Source organism: Patiria miniata, unplaced genomic scaffold, assembly GCF_015706575.1.
Source record: "Patiria miniata isolate m_02_andy unplaced genomic scaffold, ASM1570657v1 HiC_scaffold_1, whole genome shotgun sequence".
Classification (NCBI taxonomy): Eukaryota; Metazoa; Echinodermata; class Asteroidea; order Valvatida; family Asterinidae; genus Patiria; species Patiria miniata.
Window position 1 is genome coordinate 33,649,434 of NW_024037047.1, and position 18,078 is coordinate 33,667,511.

The following is an 18,078-nucleotide window of genomic DNA, read 5'->3' on the forward strand; positions in this document are numbered from 1 at the left end:
GCTGCCCGCAGCGACGACTTTTACACAAATTGCACGTTCGGGTCGAAACAGGACCTAAAAAATAACTCTCAAAAGTAACCTTTGAACTCATTTCATGACAGAAACAATTGTCGTTTTTATTCCATCACACCTTAGGCTACATATACCCAAAAAATGACGGAAATGTCTTCGAGCATTCCACAACCTCTTTAAATAATCATTAGTTACTGAACTATTGGGGCAAATTATTATTTTTTTTAAGAGAAAAAAAAGAGATGATTGTTCTCCAAAAGTGGACATAAAGCGCCTTTAAGCGGTAACCTTGGACGCCAAATTGTATATCGCCCAACACCGCCTTTCCTAATATGCCCTGAATAGCTCCCAAAACCGCCCTGGCACTCTACAGTATTATGATCGATTTTTCAGTGAATAAATACAATATATAACAAAATAGTACAGTTGCTAATGGGTAATGACTTTTTGAGCCAATGGCACCATTTGATTCCCAGCATGCATTGTAGTTGTTCCCATGACCATGAATTTGTTTTGTGCTCGATAGAGCCAGGCAAATAAAACATGGTTTTGACTCACAAAAAAATGCACATTTCCTTGTTTTGTTTGTCATTATTTGTCCTGTGATTAGGTATTTTCGTTGATACTTTGTGGGGACATGCTGGCAAAGATAATGAATTTTCGAATAACATAGTAATGCATATCCTTGTTATTTTTTTCGGTGTTGGGCCTGTGACCATGATTTGTTTTGTTGAAAATGGATAGGGCTATTGTAGCTCGTTTTGAGCTATTATAAAAACAATTCAAGGGGGCGGGGAGGGAGGGTAAACCCCCGTGCCGGATTAAGTTCATCGTTTTCAGCCGGGAGTAAATTCTGGAGATCTTGATGGTGCAATTATTTCATGGCAATTTTGTATGCAAAGAGAACGATTATTTTGTATGCAAAGAGAATGAACTAAACTCTGCGTCAAGACACGTGTCACAGCTAACGCCCCCAAAAAATTGATATTCATGTAAACCACTAGCAACAAGATCTGGCATCAACTCTTGGCTCAATTTCAGCAATTGTGACACCTATTGCCCTCAGGCATACCAAAACATGTCATTGACTCTACAAGTGGCATTGTCTTTGGGTGACGTGGCTTGTTGTTCTGTATATGCAAAAGGCACAATTATTTGGCAAGTGCTTTTGTTCTGGTTGATCAGCAAGTGCTGTAAACAATGGACTTTTCAGCTTTGACACTGGTGAGGGGGATGAGCATAGTAGGCCCAGCTGTGTGAGCCGGACGTGGTTTCTCTCAGCCTGTATCTTTTGTACATAGACAAAGTGGGAGAGGGATGTTATAATGTTAGTATAGAGTGACGTAAAACATAAAAAGAAGCTGTTTAATACAAAATTAACACATATTTTGCTACTATGCAAATATAAACTTGTTGAATTGCGTTTTCGAATTTCGCTTCATTTGTTTCTGCGGTTCGTAAAAAAACACAGACACACCTGCTGTTTAAAAGGTCACAAACGGTCAAAGTTTCCTTCCATTTCCCCTGGTATACTTCTAACAAACCAATGGGTAACTTGACCAATAACAGCAGGGCCCACAATGCATGTTTCCACAGGAGGGTATATACTTGACTGCAGATGTATGTTGTATTTCGGTAAAATGTTTACCACTTAGGCCTACAGTATTTGTAATTATCATATATGACAATATGGTATAGACAAGGTACTTGCATTAAAAATTGTCATGGACGACCGTGTAGAATGAGTCCTTTCTACAATTTGCTTTAATTCTGGAGATATAATATAAGAGCTAATAACTTGAAAGCTTTATACGCTGATGGAAATACGAATAGGCAAGTCTTCATGGGCTTTCGCGTCAGATGTAAACAAATATTATTTAAAAAGCCGACCATGTGAATTTACACTAATCCGTACCCTGGTACCCTGGTAACCATTTTTTTTCTGACCGCAATGTATTTATCATATATGACAATATGGTAAGGACAAGGATCTTGGATTAAACATCGTACCGCACGACCGTGTACAATAAGTCTTTCTACAGTTTGCTTTAATTTTGGAGACATAATACAGGAGCCAATAACTAAAGATTTGTATAACTGTTTTAGGATTGAAGTAGACATTAGGCATAGACAATAAAAACGGAAATTGACTGGAAATCCCCAATGGACTCCCGGACTTTTAATGTCCAAACTATCTATCTAAAAGTTGAATACTTTACTTCTAGGCCACTAACAAACTTTTGTTTGAAAGCTCTAGACCAGATGTGTTTGTCTTCTTGTCTCGAATTATTTCCTGGATGTTGGTAAGTTTATTCAAGGACATTTGCAAGATTGTCTGCACGCAACCGGATGATAATACTGTGCACATTTCCTTATTTTGTTTGTCCTTATTATTTTGTCCTGTGATTAGGTATTTTCGTTGATACTTTGTTGCGCCAGGCAACAATAATATTTTTTTAAATAACATAAGAATGCATATTTCCTCGTTTTTTTTCCGGCATTGGGCCTGTGACCATGATTTGTTTTGTTAAAAAAAGATAGAGCTGTTAGGCCCACAAAAAGAAGTCGCCGGTTTCTGGTATGCGCGCGCGTCGCCGTAGCCATGCACGTCGGCAAAATGAAAAAGTTTTTTTTTTCAAGGAAAGATGATGTCTCAAAACCGCCAAATTCACTGGTTTGACTGGAATCCTGCTGCTGCACAGTTTTAACGTGTGTTTTTAGATGGGTTTATGATCGAGAATAAGCTTTAAGTGGCTTCTCTGGACTCCCATGTATTTGCACTAAGTCTAGTCGGGCACCATTTGCAGTCATCAGCCGACATTTAAGGCAAAAAAAATCAGGTAAAAAAAAAAATCATGTAAAAAAAAAAAAAAGCCGCGTCGCCGCACCACTTTTTGGGCAAGCTCCATACCAGAAACCGGAGACTTATTTTTTTGGGCCTAAATCATATTGTTTGCCTAAGCAGGGTTGTAAATAAAGATATTGTGTACTACAGTTGTCGACAGTTGTTGAAACAAGTATCCTGTGTCATCTTCTTTGATGTTCCAAACAGTCAGAACATACAATAAATTGCTTTTTTTGTTCCAAACAGTCAGACACACAATAACTTACTTTTCGGATGAAACAGGTTTTAGGGTCAGTGTGTTTAAATGGTGTATTCCTTGAACGGATTGAGCAATTTCAGAATTTTTCCATCTAAAAGTAGTTTCTAAAATTGACTTTCCAGTCATTATTAGTTTAGGTGCCACATAATATATATATATTTTTAAATATGAAAAGTTTTTGGGGGTTTGGGTTCCGCTTTTTTCTTGTTGGACTCACCCTGTATAACGCTGCACTGCGGTAATCTAGGGCCAAGTTCGCGCAAGGACTATAGTTGACCAATGGTTAACCAACGTTTGCCCGAACTCTGTCTAGTCGACGGTGGTTGACTACGCTAGTCGACTATTTGGAACCAGCCTACTGGGGTTGGTTGCTTCGCTGGTAACCAATAGCCGCGCGCATTCATAACGCTAGCAGAGAGCCAGGATCCAGAAGTTTTGTGATGACATTTTGACCAGCGTTTGACTAGAGACGTTCGCACGTTGCTATCAGTGCGCAGGCGTAAGGTACGTCACAAATCAACCACTAGTCGACTAATGGTCCTTGCCCGAACTTGGCCTAAGTCAAAGTTGTCGACCTTTTTTCACACTTTGTACCCTGCTAGATGAAGAAAAAAGCTTAAGTTTCTAATGAGATGGCGCTACACGGTTTATTAACAATTAACTTATGCTGTTTATATTTTAATGTCATCATAGATTGGCTTCGTATTGGTGAAAAGTTCCAACAATAGCAGCGAGCTTCAGGAGATTTACCTCCGGGTTCACTCGGTGGTCGTAACCAGCCAGGAGGAACGAGGTACCAAAAAAAAAACACCCAGGATTGATTCCATTAAAGTTTGTTTTTTGACGGAGCATGTGACCCGCCTACAGTGAATTTTGATTTTTTTTTTTACCTCCAGGGTTCTTGTTAATTTTATATTGACAAGGTCTTAGTAAACAATGGGATCTCACGCCACCGGAGTTTCCGGCTTCACCCTTAGTCTGGTTCTCAGACCTGACAATTATTCCCGACGCTCACGTCTTGAATTGTAGGTCAGGCAGCCTCCGTGGCTAAAAATAAACATGACGACATTAATGGCCCTTTTTCAAAGCGCGGCTTCGTTTCCAATTTCGCTTTATCACTTGTAGCTTTGAATGTTCTGATCAAATCTTTAAATAAATCACTTGCTTCGTAATATCATACAGTTATGATAATACAGCTTGATGTTTTTGTAAGATAACATTGAGTAATGTTGATCTGGAATCTTCAAACTTACGGAACCAAATAGCACTGTTAGCAGGCGGAGCCGAATGAAGACTGAGTTTTGGAAAATCTCGGTAACGGTCGTCAAATTCAAAATTGTACATGACGCAGCAAAAAGTTCGCCCGTACGATCCGAATATATTTGATGCACAAAATCGTCGTTGAATTTCAAGTTTTCTAAATGAAACAATGAATATTATTTATCAACTCATTTAAAATAAAATAAATAAGTAATTAGCAGTTAATTAAACCTATATTATATACTCGGAAATACTCGGGCCTATCCGATTGTCGACGAACGACTTCGGCAAACTTCGGAAATTTTCGGAAAAAGGAGGAATTCCTCCCGTTTTAGTCACGTGACCTAAATTGTAATACATTGTATTACCGGAGGCTACCGGACCTAAGATTCATCAGGAATAGTCGGAATCTTTTGGTCTGGGAACCAGACTAGCTTCACCCTCAGGCGAAAGGATGACTGAGTTCAAATGTCGCCAAAACGACTTGGCGCACCTCTCATAGGTCAAACTATTATATGCCACAGGGGAAAACATTCTTATTGTGCATTTTCTGTTGTTCGGAGGTCTCTGTTTACACGTTGCTAAGGCGACATTTACACGTTGCTAAGGCGACAGTACACAAACAATTTCATGGAATAAAGAGCTCGAACAGTACCCCTATAATATTTCAAGAGTCTGGAAAGTCCCCAAACTGTTCTTTTCACAGTGTGTTAAGCAACTGTGATTGAATATAATTAGAAGCCATAATGGTTATCAATAAAGAGGATTGATTGCATTGGATTAAGTCCCAAGACAGGTGCGCGTAGAAATAGAGTGAGATTTTGATAAAATTTGTGTAAGAAAGAAGTTTAAAAACCGGACTGTGCGTTGTCTAAATAAGTAATTTTATTAGATGCAGATTTGAGTGTCATTATTGAGCTGTGTGAAGGTACTAGACCGACATACCGACATACCGACGTTCTTTCGTTAAATACTCATTATTTTGTCAAAGTTCGTTAGAACAAAATCGAATTCCACGAAGAGCATGAACAGTTATGAACATTATATCTTCTATTTTATACCCTCGATCCGTGATATATCGGACAACATAAGGTCTGTTTTGTACTTTATTTCAACAACCGACATATCAATGTTAGATGATACAGATTTTTGTGTGAATAGTTCAAATGAAGACACATTTAAAGGTCATCTTCTCAAAATCTTAACATTTACCATTGCAAGTGAAGAGCATTTCTAACAGATGTTTTTACCCTACATAAAATTTCTTACAACATACTTATATAATAATTATTGGGGAGGTGTGGCCTAGCGGTTAGGGTTGTGACTCATAATCAGAGGGTCAGGGGTTTGAATCCAGCTGTTGGCCATACCTTGTGTCCTTGGGCAAGCCACTTCTCCCCCACTTGCCTCACTCCAACCAGGAGTATATATGGGTACCGGCATTAGCCGGAGAGTAACCTGCTATGGACTAGCATCACCTCCAGGGGGACCGGTAAACAGATATTTTCAGTCGTTTCATGCAACTGAAACCGGAGATAACGCCGGCCTGATTGGACCATATTGGCTCGGGACAGACTTTACTTACTGTTACTTATAAAGACCTAATAAGACGTCGATGTCAGTGTTAAAAATGCCACATTTTTCAACCAAATCTTTGACCGCAGGCTTAAATGCATTTGTGAATTGAACGAAAACTTTTACATCAGCATCATTGAAAATGCCCACATAATCTTTGAAAACTATATTTATTGGCATATCTCTTCTCCGATTTAATTTGAGTGTCACTGAATTGTTTCTTTTCAGTTCATCTAAGCGAGGAGAGAGATTTCACTGACTGGTAAGTTTTCATTCTGAGACCTGCACATGTCGTTTGCCGACATGCAAAGGTTGATGAAGAACTGATGGCAAGCAATACAGAAGTTATCCTCTTCTTAATAAAGCAGTGCAAGAAACATCTGCTTATTTTCACGATTATGTGTATAAATTACTTTACAAATGGTACTTTGTGGCTTGACTTTAGTTTCCCCAGGGCGGAAAATTGATTTTTTTTTCTTTTGCGCTCCCGTTTCAAAAAAGAAACTAAAAAGGCTTCCTTTTCGAAGCTGGATCGACCAGATTGAAAAAAACAAACAAACACGTTTGTAATATTCAAACAAAACATAAATTGAAAACTAAAACTGTTGGAAGTCCAACTCGTTAAAGAGACATTGCACCATGTGTCTTTTGTTCGTTAAACATATACCTTATGGTTTGAAAATCCCGACAACTATAGCAAAGATTTACAAATTACACAAAAATACATCTTTAAAATGTCTAAACCCCTCCACCGGACTATACGTCACTTTCAGAACGACCAAACACTGAACTGACATTTGGGCGGATATCATCAAGAACAAGAGTGCTTTCATTTGGCCGAGGGCCAAGGAACTACATCTCCCACCCTGTGTAAATTTTTAGAGTCGTGAACATGTGCCTATGTGCAAGATGGCAAAAAAAAAAGACAAAAAAAATTGCCCGGATACTTTCAGAAAACATAACCGTGTAAATCTAAAAATTAATGTGGCCTGACGTTGCGAACTTAGCAAGTTCTTCTTCAGAGGCTAAAACAGAAATGACAGAGATACATACATTAACATGGGGGTGCACACAAACATGCAGGGCTGAAAGAAGAAACACAAAAGGAGGATTAGGTGGGAAAGGTGTGGAAAGATGCAGGGGAGGGTGGATGGGAGAACACAGAAACAAAGGGAGATGGCAAACCACAAGGGGTCTGGTGTAAATAGGGGAGGGACCAGAAAGGGGAAGGATCAAAGGTCACAGGGAGTGGGAACGGACAAAAGAGTGTGAAAGTGAAGGGGGATGATGCGAGGGGAAACAGTATGGAGGTGGAAAGGGATGAAAGAAGGGGGAAGATGGGTAAACACAAACAAGGAAGACCAGGTGGATTATCTGTAACAGAAGACAACGGAGGAAGAAAAGGATTAATCATTTCCAAGTTGGATGTTGAGACCATGTGGTTGAATAGTTCGGAGACGATTCATCCACACTTTCTCTCTGCTGAGGCGAACTGAGTCCTTGCGATGGCCAAGAGATTCAATGCCCTGCAAAATCATATCAGAAATGGAGTGGTTAGGCAGGTTGAAGTGATGACCAACAGGGGTGTCTAGTTTCTTGGTGTTGACCGTTGACCGGTGGGCATAGAAACGCTTCTTGAGCGTATTCTTAGTCTCACCTACATACTTCACTCCACAGACCCTGCAAGAAATGAGATATATGACATTAGAGGTGTTACAAGTGATGTTACCAATGGTTCTGTGGGTAGTGACAGAAGAGTGGCCAGAGAAGGAGTCAGACTCCTGGATATGAATCTGGCAGACAACACATCTGGAACTGCACTTGAAAGTACCATGCTGGGTGGGAGGGGATGCATCTAAGGATGGGACTTCAGCTCGAACAATCAAGTCCCTTAGACTTCGAGGACGCCTGTAAGCCAATGTGGGGCCGTTGGGGATGGCGCGGGCAAGGCGATCTGAAGTATGGAGGATATGATGATTGTCATTAGTGATTTTGCGAAGGGGAGGGAGATTGGGGTGAAACGTGGTAACCAAGGGAATCATGGGTTTGGCCATGGCATCAGGGGCTTTTCCCGTGAGAGCTAGATTTCTGGGGATAGCTTTAGCTCTGGCAATGGCACGATGAACTTGGCGAGAGCTGTGACCCCTGGCCACCAAGTTGTTCCTCAGTATCTGTGTATGGCGGGAGAAATCGGAATCATTAGAACAAATTCTTCTGAGTCTGAGTGCCTGGCTAAACGCTATGCCAGTTTTGCAGTGCCTGGGGTGACAGCTGGAGGAGTGGAGGTGCTGGTGGGTGTCTGTGGGTTTGGAATACAGGTCAGTGGCAAGCCTTGCTTGCGGACGGTGACATCCAGAAAGTGGGTTTGGTGAGCCGAGAACTCCGATGTGAATTTGATGGTTCTGTGGAAGGAATTGATGTGGTTAGTGAAGGTCAAGAGACTGTCCTCATCACTGGTCCAGATAAAAAAAACATCATCAATATATCTCCACCAGATCCAAGGGCGACATATGGGGTCGAGGCAAGAATGCATTCTTCGAGGTCACCCATGAAGAGGCAAGCCATGGAGGGGGTCATACGCCCGTGTAAACCGTGTAAACTTAGATGAATAAACATAGGCCTACGGAAATAAACAAAACGAGCACAAGTTGAATTTCTGTTTCGAGTTTTCAAAGTTTGGTTGCAAAACAGGCATAGAAAAGTTCCCTACGTTGCGGTTTCAATAGCGCGCTACACTCAACGAATTGGGTTCGAAAGTATAACAAAAGAGTATAATTGACGCAGTTCCGTCGTACATCAGTTTGTCAGAAACATAATCGCTTTTGCGCACCTACAGAAATAATTCAAAGACCAAATGCAAATCTCTAAACCAACGCGAAGAACCGTTGGAAGAGTGCAATGAACGCACTACAATTGCAATTAATTTGAATACTGCTGTAACGTACTCGTCCGGTTTACAATATTGGGGAGGGCGTGGCTAAAATCGTTTATTGCGTGCATCTAAACTCTCTTGTATAGGTTTTCATTTGACATCAGCAAGAATGGAGCGATTGGCCAGATATACTTCCCACGTGACCAGGATGATCACGTGATAGGGGTCAAGAAAGGTCTGGTCAGCCTGTTGGCAGCAAACCTGCAACATCCTCCACAAGACAAGGTATATGAGAGAAATTGAAGAAAACATGTAAACTTATATGCCAGTTATAATCAGTTGCATTTGTTGCATTCCGGTGTCATATGAAAATCCGACTCCTATGAAAATCGGACTCCTTTTCCCAATTATTGGTTGATCCTTAACACGTGACAAGTCACTTTCCCATATATATAGACCTATAAATGGGCTATTATCATACTTACGCATGCGAAATACTACCAATGAATCCATATTTTATGGAGTCGGATATGTACGCTACACCGAATCATGATCATGTAAACAACTCTGGTGCTGCCCCCAAACTCATATACAATACTAACATTTCTTTTTTCGGTGCTGGCACTTTCGTTTCCTGAAGAAAAATATTAATAAACAAAATGTAAGTTTTCCCTGCCCCATACCCTTTCCATACCTCCATATTCACTGAAAAGTGTGTAAGGGAACCCTTGACAGAGATATGGAAACACACACAAAATAAGGGTTTTTTAATCAATAATAGCCATGGGCGTCGCCAAGAACTTTTCTGGAGGGGGCAAAGAAACTTTTCCCCACAAAATCCCTATATTTTCCAGCATTTTCCTGATTGATCATTTTTTTGAAGGGTGGGCAGGGACATCCCCCTCCCAACCAATTAAATTAACAACAATATGATTTCGCGCCTCTTTTTTTTTTTTTTTTTTTCTGCTTGTCGGGGGGGGGGGGGGGGGCAAGCACCGGCCCCTTGCCCCCTTCGCGACACCCATGACAATAGCTACACCTAAATACGTCAAATATGTTTGTTGACAGCAAGCACATTCTTTCAAACCAATTCAGTTTCATCAATTAAATAAACAGGTGTTGGGAAGCGACTGGAGCTACGACTGCAATGAGACAGGTCATGAGGGTCAGCACGAGTCGTCCTACACGGCTCAGATGGCTCCTGGCAACGATGGCATTATTGTCTTCACTAAGACTAGACGGACTCATCCAATACCTTACGGCAAATCCAAACACCAAAAGGTACACATGTATATAAGACACGGTACATGTACTCACTCGTACCTGGGGGGGGGGGGGGGGGGGGGGGGCTAGTTTGTTGACGTTTCTCCCCCAAAACACAAAATAACTTGTTTTTAAAAATTGAATACAAAATGTTCACAAATTATGTTTCACATGATGCAATAGCTGGAAGATATTGATCGTCCACGTAACAAAATAACAACAGAAAATATAGTAAAGCAGAAAGAAGTAATGTTTGAAAAAGAAGATTCGTCAGCAAAAACAAATGTTGAACTGGTAGAGAAGGGTTATCTAAGAAGCCCACTTTCATTGGAAGCCCAACTAGCATCATGCATTGTCTATTATTGTACATTTAGGAGATTCACTATCACCCAGCTATGCAGCTCCCATCCATGGTCAAGATACTCGACCACTTTGATGCTCCGAGGGAATCAGCACCAGGGTAGGATGTTTATATTCACCATTTCCTGCTCACTAACATTCCATTTCTATTAGTATTTGGGACGCCATTTTCGATTTTTCTTTCGTTATTCTTTTATAGGAAGGGTATTTAAAGAAACTGTATAATTCAATTTCGATCATTTATGAGGGTTTACAAAACTTTATCCAATTAATGTTTAGGAAATGATTAAGAAAAACATCAAGGGGGTCTTGTGAAACTGAATCATTTGTTCATGAAATGGCACCTGACTGCCTTTGTCATAAATTTGGGAAGGTTTCAGCTATGCATAATTATTCTAGGCAGTTCCACCAATTTTGTTGTTCCAAGAATAAAAGAGCCGGTGTGCAGTACATTTATACCGGAATTCATGAAAGGAATTACTTCCCAACAGCATCAAATGTTCCAACAATCATCCTCAATTGAAAAAGGCAGTGAAGGAACATCTCTCTTCTCAGTATTTTTTTTAAGCAGATGAGTTTTTACTGATCATTGTTTTAATGATCACTCTTTGCTATTTTCTGTGTAATTGAACTTTTTATAATGTACTTGTATGTTTGTTTGTGTTAGTGTTTTCAAGGACCCCGATGGAAACAAGCCTTTTTATAAACAGCTTTATGGGTCACCCTTGGCTTTGTATTTAAATTTACATGTAATACGTTCATTTGTGTATGTCAGTACCACTGTACATGTATACTGTTTGTTTGTATTTGCCAAAAATACATAAATAAATAATCACTTCGGCATTCATACAGATTTGAAAATTTCGCGCAATGTCCTTTTATGTAGGGCCTACTTTTATCTCGTAATTTCAAAGAATTTCGCGAAAGAAATGGATAACCTTTCATAAGTATCATTTCTTAACCAAAGCACTGATCCACATCCAGATCAAACGATTGATGATATGTGTTTCCCGACGGTATCATCAGCTAGCCAGCCACCGATAAAATAGTTTGCCGCCCTCTAATAAAGAAAGGTGTTTAGTCTAGTCTGGCTCCTGAATTCGCCACGTGAATAAATTATACGTAAGCGTCTAGGTGTGGAACTTAATAGCGGAAAACTTTGAAGGTGACACACTGCATGCTTGTTGATCAAAACAACGTAGTTTTGTCATGCTTGTTGTGTCAAGGGATCGGTTACGATGATATTAAACTATGTCATGATTGAACTAAATTGGACATGTGCTTCATTCTGCGTAAACGGGAAAGATATTACTTCCTCACCCTCATCACAAAAGGTCAGTAGGCCCTAGTGGCCTTGCTCTATGAGTATGACTGCTGTCAGAATGTACGTGGTGTACAGGGTCGTGTACAGTAGCCCGGCTCCATCATGCATGTTAGTACTACTAGCCCGACTGCGTCTGGCCGTACAGTACTATCGCAAGCTCTGTACTACGGCCAGACGCCCGATGCTTCCACAGAGACTGAATTTTTTTGGCCGCTGATGTAGCGATTTTGCTACATCTTTTGATCGAGATTATCTTTTCATCCAGGACACAAATTTCCAAAGTTAAGGTTCTTGACTTAGTCGTAGAGTAGTCCGAGTAACTTGGACCCAACTTATCGCCTTTTTTTTAACATTTGAACATGGTCTGGCGATAGTGGGGTCCAAGCTAATGCCGCGACCTGGACAACCGCATCCTGTCACTGTCCCAAACCAACATTTTCCAACAAAAAACATCAGATTTCACCTTCAAAACGGCCTCCAAATTACTAGATATGCCACCTGAGGTACAAGTAGACATCGATTACTCCTAGAACTATGAGGCTCCACGTAGTGGAGCTACGTGGAGCCTCATAGTTCTAGGAGTAGACATCGATAATTAAGATGGTTGTACTGAAGTTTACTTACGATCCGGAAAAAAAGTGAAATTTTCCGTTCATTCGGAGAGCTCCCCTCGCGATCTTGAACACGTTAAATTCCCGATCGTGTTTAATGTTTGAACGACGCGATTTCTTCTACATGCCCAGCGTACATTCGATGGTCCCTGTATCCCGAGTGCGATTCCGTTACCGAGCGCGCGCGATGCATCGATTATGATAATGAGGAGACTGGATCACGTTTGTAAACACATGTGCATTTCAAACGATAATAGGGAGTCAGGAACTAGCACAGCTTTTATGGCGGATACCAGTTCAAGCTGGTTCCTGATTCCCTTTTACAGTCCGAAATGCACATATGTATGTGTTTACAAACGTGACTCCGACTACAGTAAACGTTAGTTTGCCGGATATGCACTGAACATGCGCAGTTACTGTTTTTTTGTACTTCAACATTTTCCGCTGACAAATTTTAGTCTGGCTCCATGCCAATATTATCGTTGTAACCTCGTATTCACAAGATGGGATTCAGACCATTTTATAATTTCGGACTTTATTTCCCTTTTAAAAAAAATCCTCCAGAGCCACAAATCTGAAAAAGAAAATGTAATACTCTGCAATAAAATGTTTGAGACATATTAAAATAATAAAAGAAAAATATTCTTATTTATTTGGGGATGGGAAAAAAAACCTTAAAAATGTGGCGGCGATCGGATTCGAACTCGAGCCATCCCGCTCACTAGAGCTTCTGCTCAACCACTACACCAAACGTGCTACACAACCTTTGATGGGAATTTAATACATCTTATAATTCAGAGCTATCTTAAAGAGTACAGCGCCCTCTGTTGATATGGATTGCCGCCAGCAAACCTTTAGTAAACGTTAGTTTGCCGTCATTACCTCCGGCAAAATATCCACTTTCTTCGAAAAAACGTTCTTTGGTCTCAATATTTTCATCCATCTGGCCACAAGACGAATTTCAGTCATCATCTTCCACAAAAATCGTTCCGAAAATGCTCCCCATGCGATTTCAAAATGGCGGCCGCGCTATAATGTATGCATTATGCGAGCGCGCTTGGGCAAGATAATGAATATGCATCATAGTTTATGACATTTGTCGGACACTCGGCGCGGCTAGCCATACAAACACGAGGTCATGTACTAAATAATGCATATTCATTATCTTGCCCAAGCACGCTCGCATAATGCATACATTACAGCGCGGCCGCCATTTTGAAATCGCATGGGGAGCATTTTCGGAACGATATTTGTGGAAGATGATGACTGAAATTCGTCTTGTGGACAGATGGATGAAAATATTGAGACCAAAGCGGCCAAAAAAATTCAGTCTCTGTGGAAGCACCGGGCGTCTGGCCGTACTACAGAGCTTGCGATAGTACTGTACGGCCAGACGCAGTCTGGCTAGCATGTTACGCACTGGACTAAACCTAAACGCTGTCTGTGCTTCAGCACGGAGTTTCAGCACGGAGTTTAGCTATGTGTAGGGCCTTGAATACAGACGTTTAGTCCTGTAGACGGGCCCTAGACTTTGAGTAATACGACTAGGATTTTCTAATAGTAATAGTAAATTTGTCATATTATTATTACTGATAGTGATAGGCCTAAATCTATGTGTTGAGATGAATGTCGGACAAGTCGACCGTTGAGACAACTCGACTCGGGACAAGTCGACCGTTGAGACAACTCGACCGTTGAGACAAGTCGACCATTGAGACAACTCGACGCGGGACAACTCGACCGTTGAGACAGCTCGACTTAATGGAAATGTAAACGCAGAGCAGAAAAAAATGCATGGCAGGACCGATCACTGGCGCGGCGCGGGCATACTCGATGTACAGTGGGCGCTCCCATCCGGTGGCCGTCGGGCTGGTGCGCCCCGCCCGCGAGGACCGGGCCCGGCCCGGCACGCGGGCACGTCGACCGGCGCGGCAAGTGGGCGCACAGGCCCGGCACAAACGATGTCACCATGCGGCACGGTACGGCCACGATGACCGACCGGGGATGGGATAAAGTGGGCGCACAGGGCTGGCACCGTGCACGATACGGACAAGTTGACCGGCAAATGCGCACACAGGTCCGGAAAAAATGAACGGCGATGTGCATAGACAATCCGACGCTGCGCTATATCGGCTCTGTTAGTGTTATATCATAGTTATCATGTCATCACTCCCAAACGGCGATCAGCCGCTGTAAAAAAAAAACGGTACTATACCCAAAACTAGGTTCCAAAACATGCGAGGCGACTTGTCTTTCCATTTATTGCACATACGGTCGACTTGTCTCAACGGTCGAGTTGTCTCAACGGTCGACTTGTCCCGAGTCGAGTTGTCTCAACGGTCGACTTGTCTGACCCCCGTTGAGATAGTTCTGATCAACAGACAACATGATCAAGGGGACTGATTGCTTTTTCTCATATTTTATCATTCCTGACCCTGACACAGATTTCAGCATCGGCATTATGGGGAGGAACAAGCAGGAGATGATATTGGTAAATAATGTTTGGAATATTTTTACTTCTAGAATTAGAAGGCTTCTCTCCGTCAGCCTTCTAGCATGGTGATTTTTCGGGGTCGGTCAGCACGCTGTGGCTTTTGGAAATGCCCTTTGATAGACGAAATACCTTGGTCTGATGATAGACAAAATACCTTTGTCTGAAATTCCACTTTCTGAAACACAAATCCACCCAAAAAGTTGAGCTGGTTGATCTATAACTGGGCATGTTTCAAAAGTGGTCATCATAGAGGTAAAAAATTGAAAAGCCCTAAACAAGATTTACAAATCCTTATTTTTAAAGCAGATGAACCTAATTTTACTATTTTGAATAAAAAAAATTTGATTTACATACTTATCTCAGTGAAAAGTTGCTTTAAGAGTGTGGCCAATGAAATCAAGTCATGTCGGACGGAATTTTTTGCATTTAAAGAAAACCCTTCTCATAATAAGTACAAATGCCTTGAATTCTATCTTTTCCACAAAAACAATAACTTAGAATGTCTTCAGTCATTATCCATTTCATCATTATTGCTGCTGCCGTAAATCTTGGTATTTCATTTCAAATGATGATTTTGTTGTCAAGATTTCCGTCCGACATGCTTAAGGTTGTTAAAATGTTGTTTTTTTTTTATTTACTTGTTTTAATAAAAAGGCAAATACTGTCAAGTATCAATGAATAGACTCAGTATTAACACCAACAAGAAAATTTGTGTTTCACCTTGTCACCCTTCGAGATAAAGTGAATAAAAGTGCTTTCCGTCCGACATGCATGTCGGACGGAATGGCATATGTCGGACGGAAATGGACTTTACATTCCTAGATAGTTGTGCCTCAGGGAACTGATATTAATAATTGTTAATTAATAAACATAAAGTAGGGGATAAAGAACTTTTACCATCAATTTGATATTGTTCTTTGCTCATTTCAGTACCATCAAAGCAAAGCCTACACAGGACAGTAAGATTCCGTCCGACATGCAAAAATCCAAATTTAGCCCAAGTTGAACAGGCTGTCTTGTTTGGCAGCCTACTGAGCAGACACACACCCGGGTTTTTCCAATAATTACAAAAACACGAATTACATGCAACCTTCTAGATTCATGGGAATTAAACTGTGCAATAACATGTACATTCATCATAATCTTGTACATGTACATTTCATTCTTTTGGGACTGATGATGGCTTTTACATATTTGTGTTAAGAGATAGTGAGCTTCGGTAGACATTATTACAATGTATATCCAGGCAATTTGGCAAGTATGTACCGGTATGTGTGTGTAACACTCACCTATACTGGCATATATATGTAAATGTTTTTGTATCAAAATATTAATAAACCAAACATGTCTATTGTATTACATGAACTTAATCATTTGTAAATTATCGTTATAATGTGTCAGAGCAGTGAAACAATGCTGTTAGCTGTATAATGCTACATGTATACAGAGCATCAATGCATCCAGAAGAGCACCATGCCAAAGAAAGAGAGCAGAAGGTAGCAAGATTAGGGAGCAATAAACATGAGAAAAAACAAGGAAAAATGAACTTGTGAAATTTAAGGATAGAACACACAAAAACAAAGTGTGCCAAAGTGAAGCTGTGTAGCCCCCCCCCCAATATTATATACTGATTGCCATTATTTGCCTTTCTTCACTAGCGGTTATCCCCCCCCCCCCCCCCCCGGGCGGATCCAGATCCCTGAGCAAAAAAAATCTGACATGTAGACAGGGTTTTTGTTCTCTGGACACTTGGGGGAGGAGGGGGGGGGGGGGCTCGTACCATACTTTCAATGGGGGGGGGGGGCAGTTCAATCTGACAATTGTTCACTATATACATGTATGTATCACGAAATGGTGTACATACTGGTACATGTATGCCCCCTTACCAAGCTGGCTCTGTCCGTATTTTGTGCATGAAGGCAAACATTATTGCCAGTAAAAAAAAAATTGGGTGTCGGGGGGGGGGGGGGGTATTTCATATGTTTTGTCATTAATTTCTATGGGAAAACAATTTTTTTTTACAGAGCTGGGTTTTGTTTTTACCCCCAAACTTCCCCCCCCCCCTGGAATCCAGGCCTGCCCCCCACCCCCAATATTTTTCAAAGAGTGCCCTTTTCGTATAAATGAGGGTCCTTTTTTAGCAGGCCTTTTGTGAGTGCCCAATGTGGAAAATTGCGCGAATATTGGCAATTGTTCCTGTATAAATTATATATTTTAAACCACCGGTAGTAATATTCTGAATGCATTTTGTCAGAAAATGTAAGACATTGTACATGGACCTGAAGTGGATAATGTTTGTCAGCTAAGAAACCTGTCTGAAGATTGCAATTATTCATGTTTGTAAAGAGGATGTAAACTGATGTACTGAAAATCATGTCGGACGGAATGAAGCATGTCGGACGGATTTTGAATAATCTTTCTCACACAATTGCAAGTAGCTTGATTATTTGTTCATTATAAGTGCCCAGGTGGTAAGCACAGTCAACTACCTAAAGACCATTATCATTAAATTTAAGTTTCTTCAAACTTTTTTTTGGGTCAACATAGTGATTCCGTCCGACATGATTCGTTCCGTCCGACATGGTGTGGCTTCAACTGAGCTTAACTGAATATGACATAGTGTTGTAGAGAAAATTTATATGTCAGCATTAGTAGTGATTGTTACTCTTCTTGACATAAAACATAGAAAAAAATTATCCCTCAAGTTTTGATAAAATCTGATTTTGTTTCTGAAATTCTGAGGAGGCTCATTTCTATCGATTCCGTCCGACATGTACACATTTTTCGTAATAACAGACAAACAAAAGTGTGGAATTTAGAAATAATGTTATGTGTGATTACTTAAAATCTTTGGTGTTGTTTGAAATCAGAATAACATTTTAATGTATTCTAAAACAAAAATTATTACATTTTGATCTATCAAATTCCGTCCGACATGATTTTGGGACTTTTGAAACATGCCCAACTCTGAAATGTTTTAGAACGATTGACATTTGGATCATGGGACAATTTTTTGGGTGGAAAATCTGAGTTTTTACTCACCAGCCTCGCGTTGCCGATCCGCCGAATACAGTGGTCATGTTCATGTGCTTACGTACGTTGCGTGTGCGCTGTTCTTCGCGTGACCTCAGCAGGTCAACTCTACATTCGGCTCGACCATTTGGGATGGAGGGGAGATTGAATGCTTTGCATCACGAAACAGT

General features: G+C 40.8%; 1 protein-coding gene across 1 annotated transcript in view; it reads left to right on the forward strand.

Moving 5' to 3' along the window:
• Positions 1-18,078, forward strand: part of LOC119733107 — a 201,807-nt gene that overhangs the window by 6,883 nt on the left and 176,846 nt on the right. Inside the window, 6 exon segments of the mRNA XM_038206687.1 lie at positions 3,810-3,909; positions 6,180-6,213; positions 8,970-9,108; positions 9,940-10,104; positions 10,461-10,546; positions 14,826-14,872. Coding sequence (XP_038062615.1) covers positions 3,810-3,909; positions 6,180-6,213; positions 8,970-9,108; positions 9,940-10,104; positions 10,461-10,546; positions 14,826-14,872 — 571 coding nt within the window.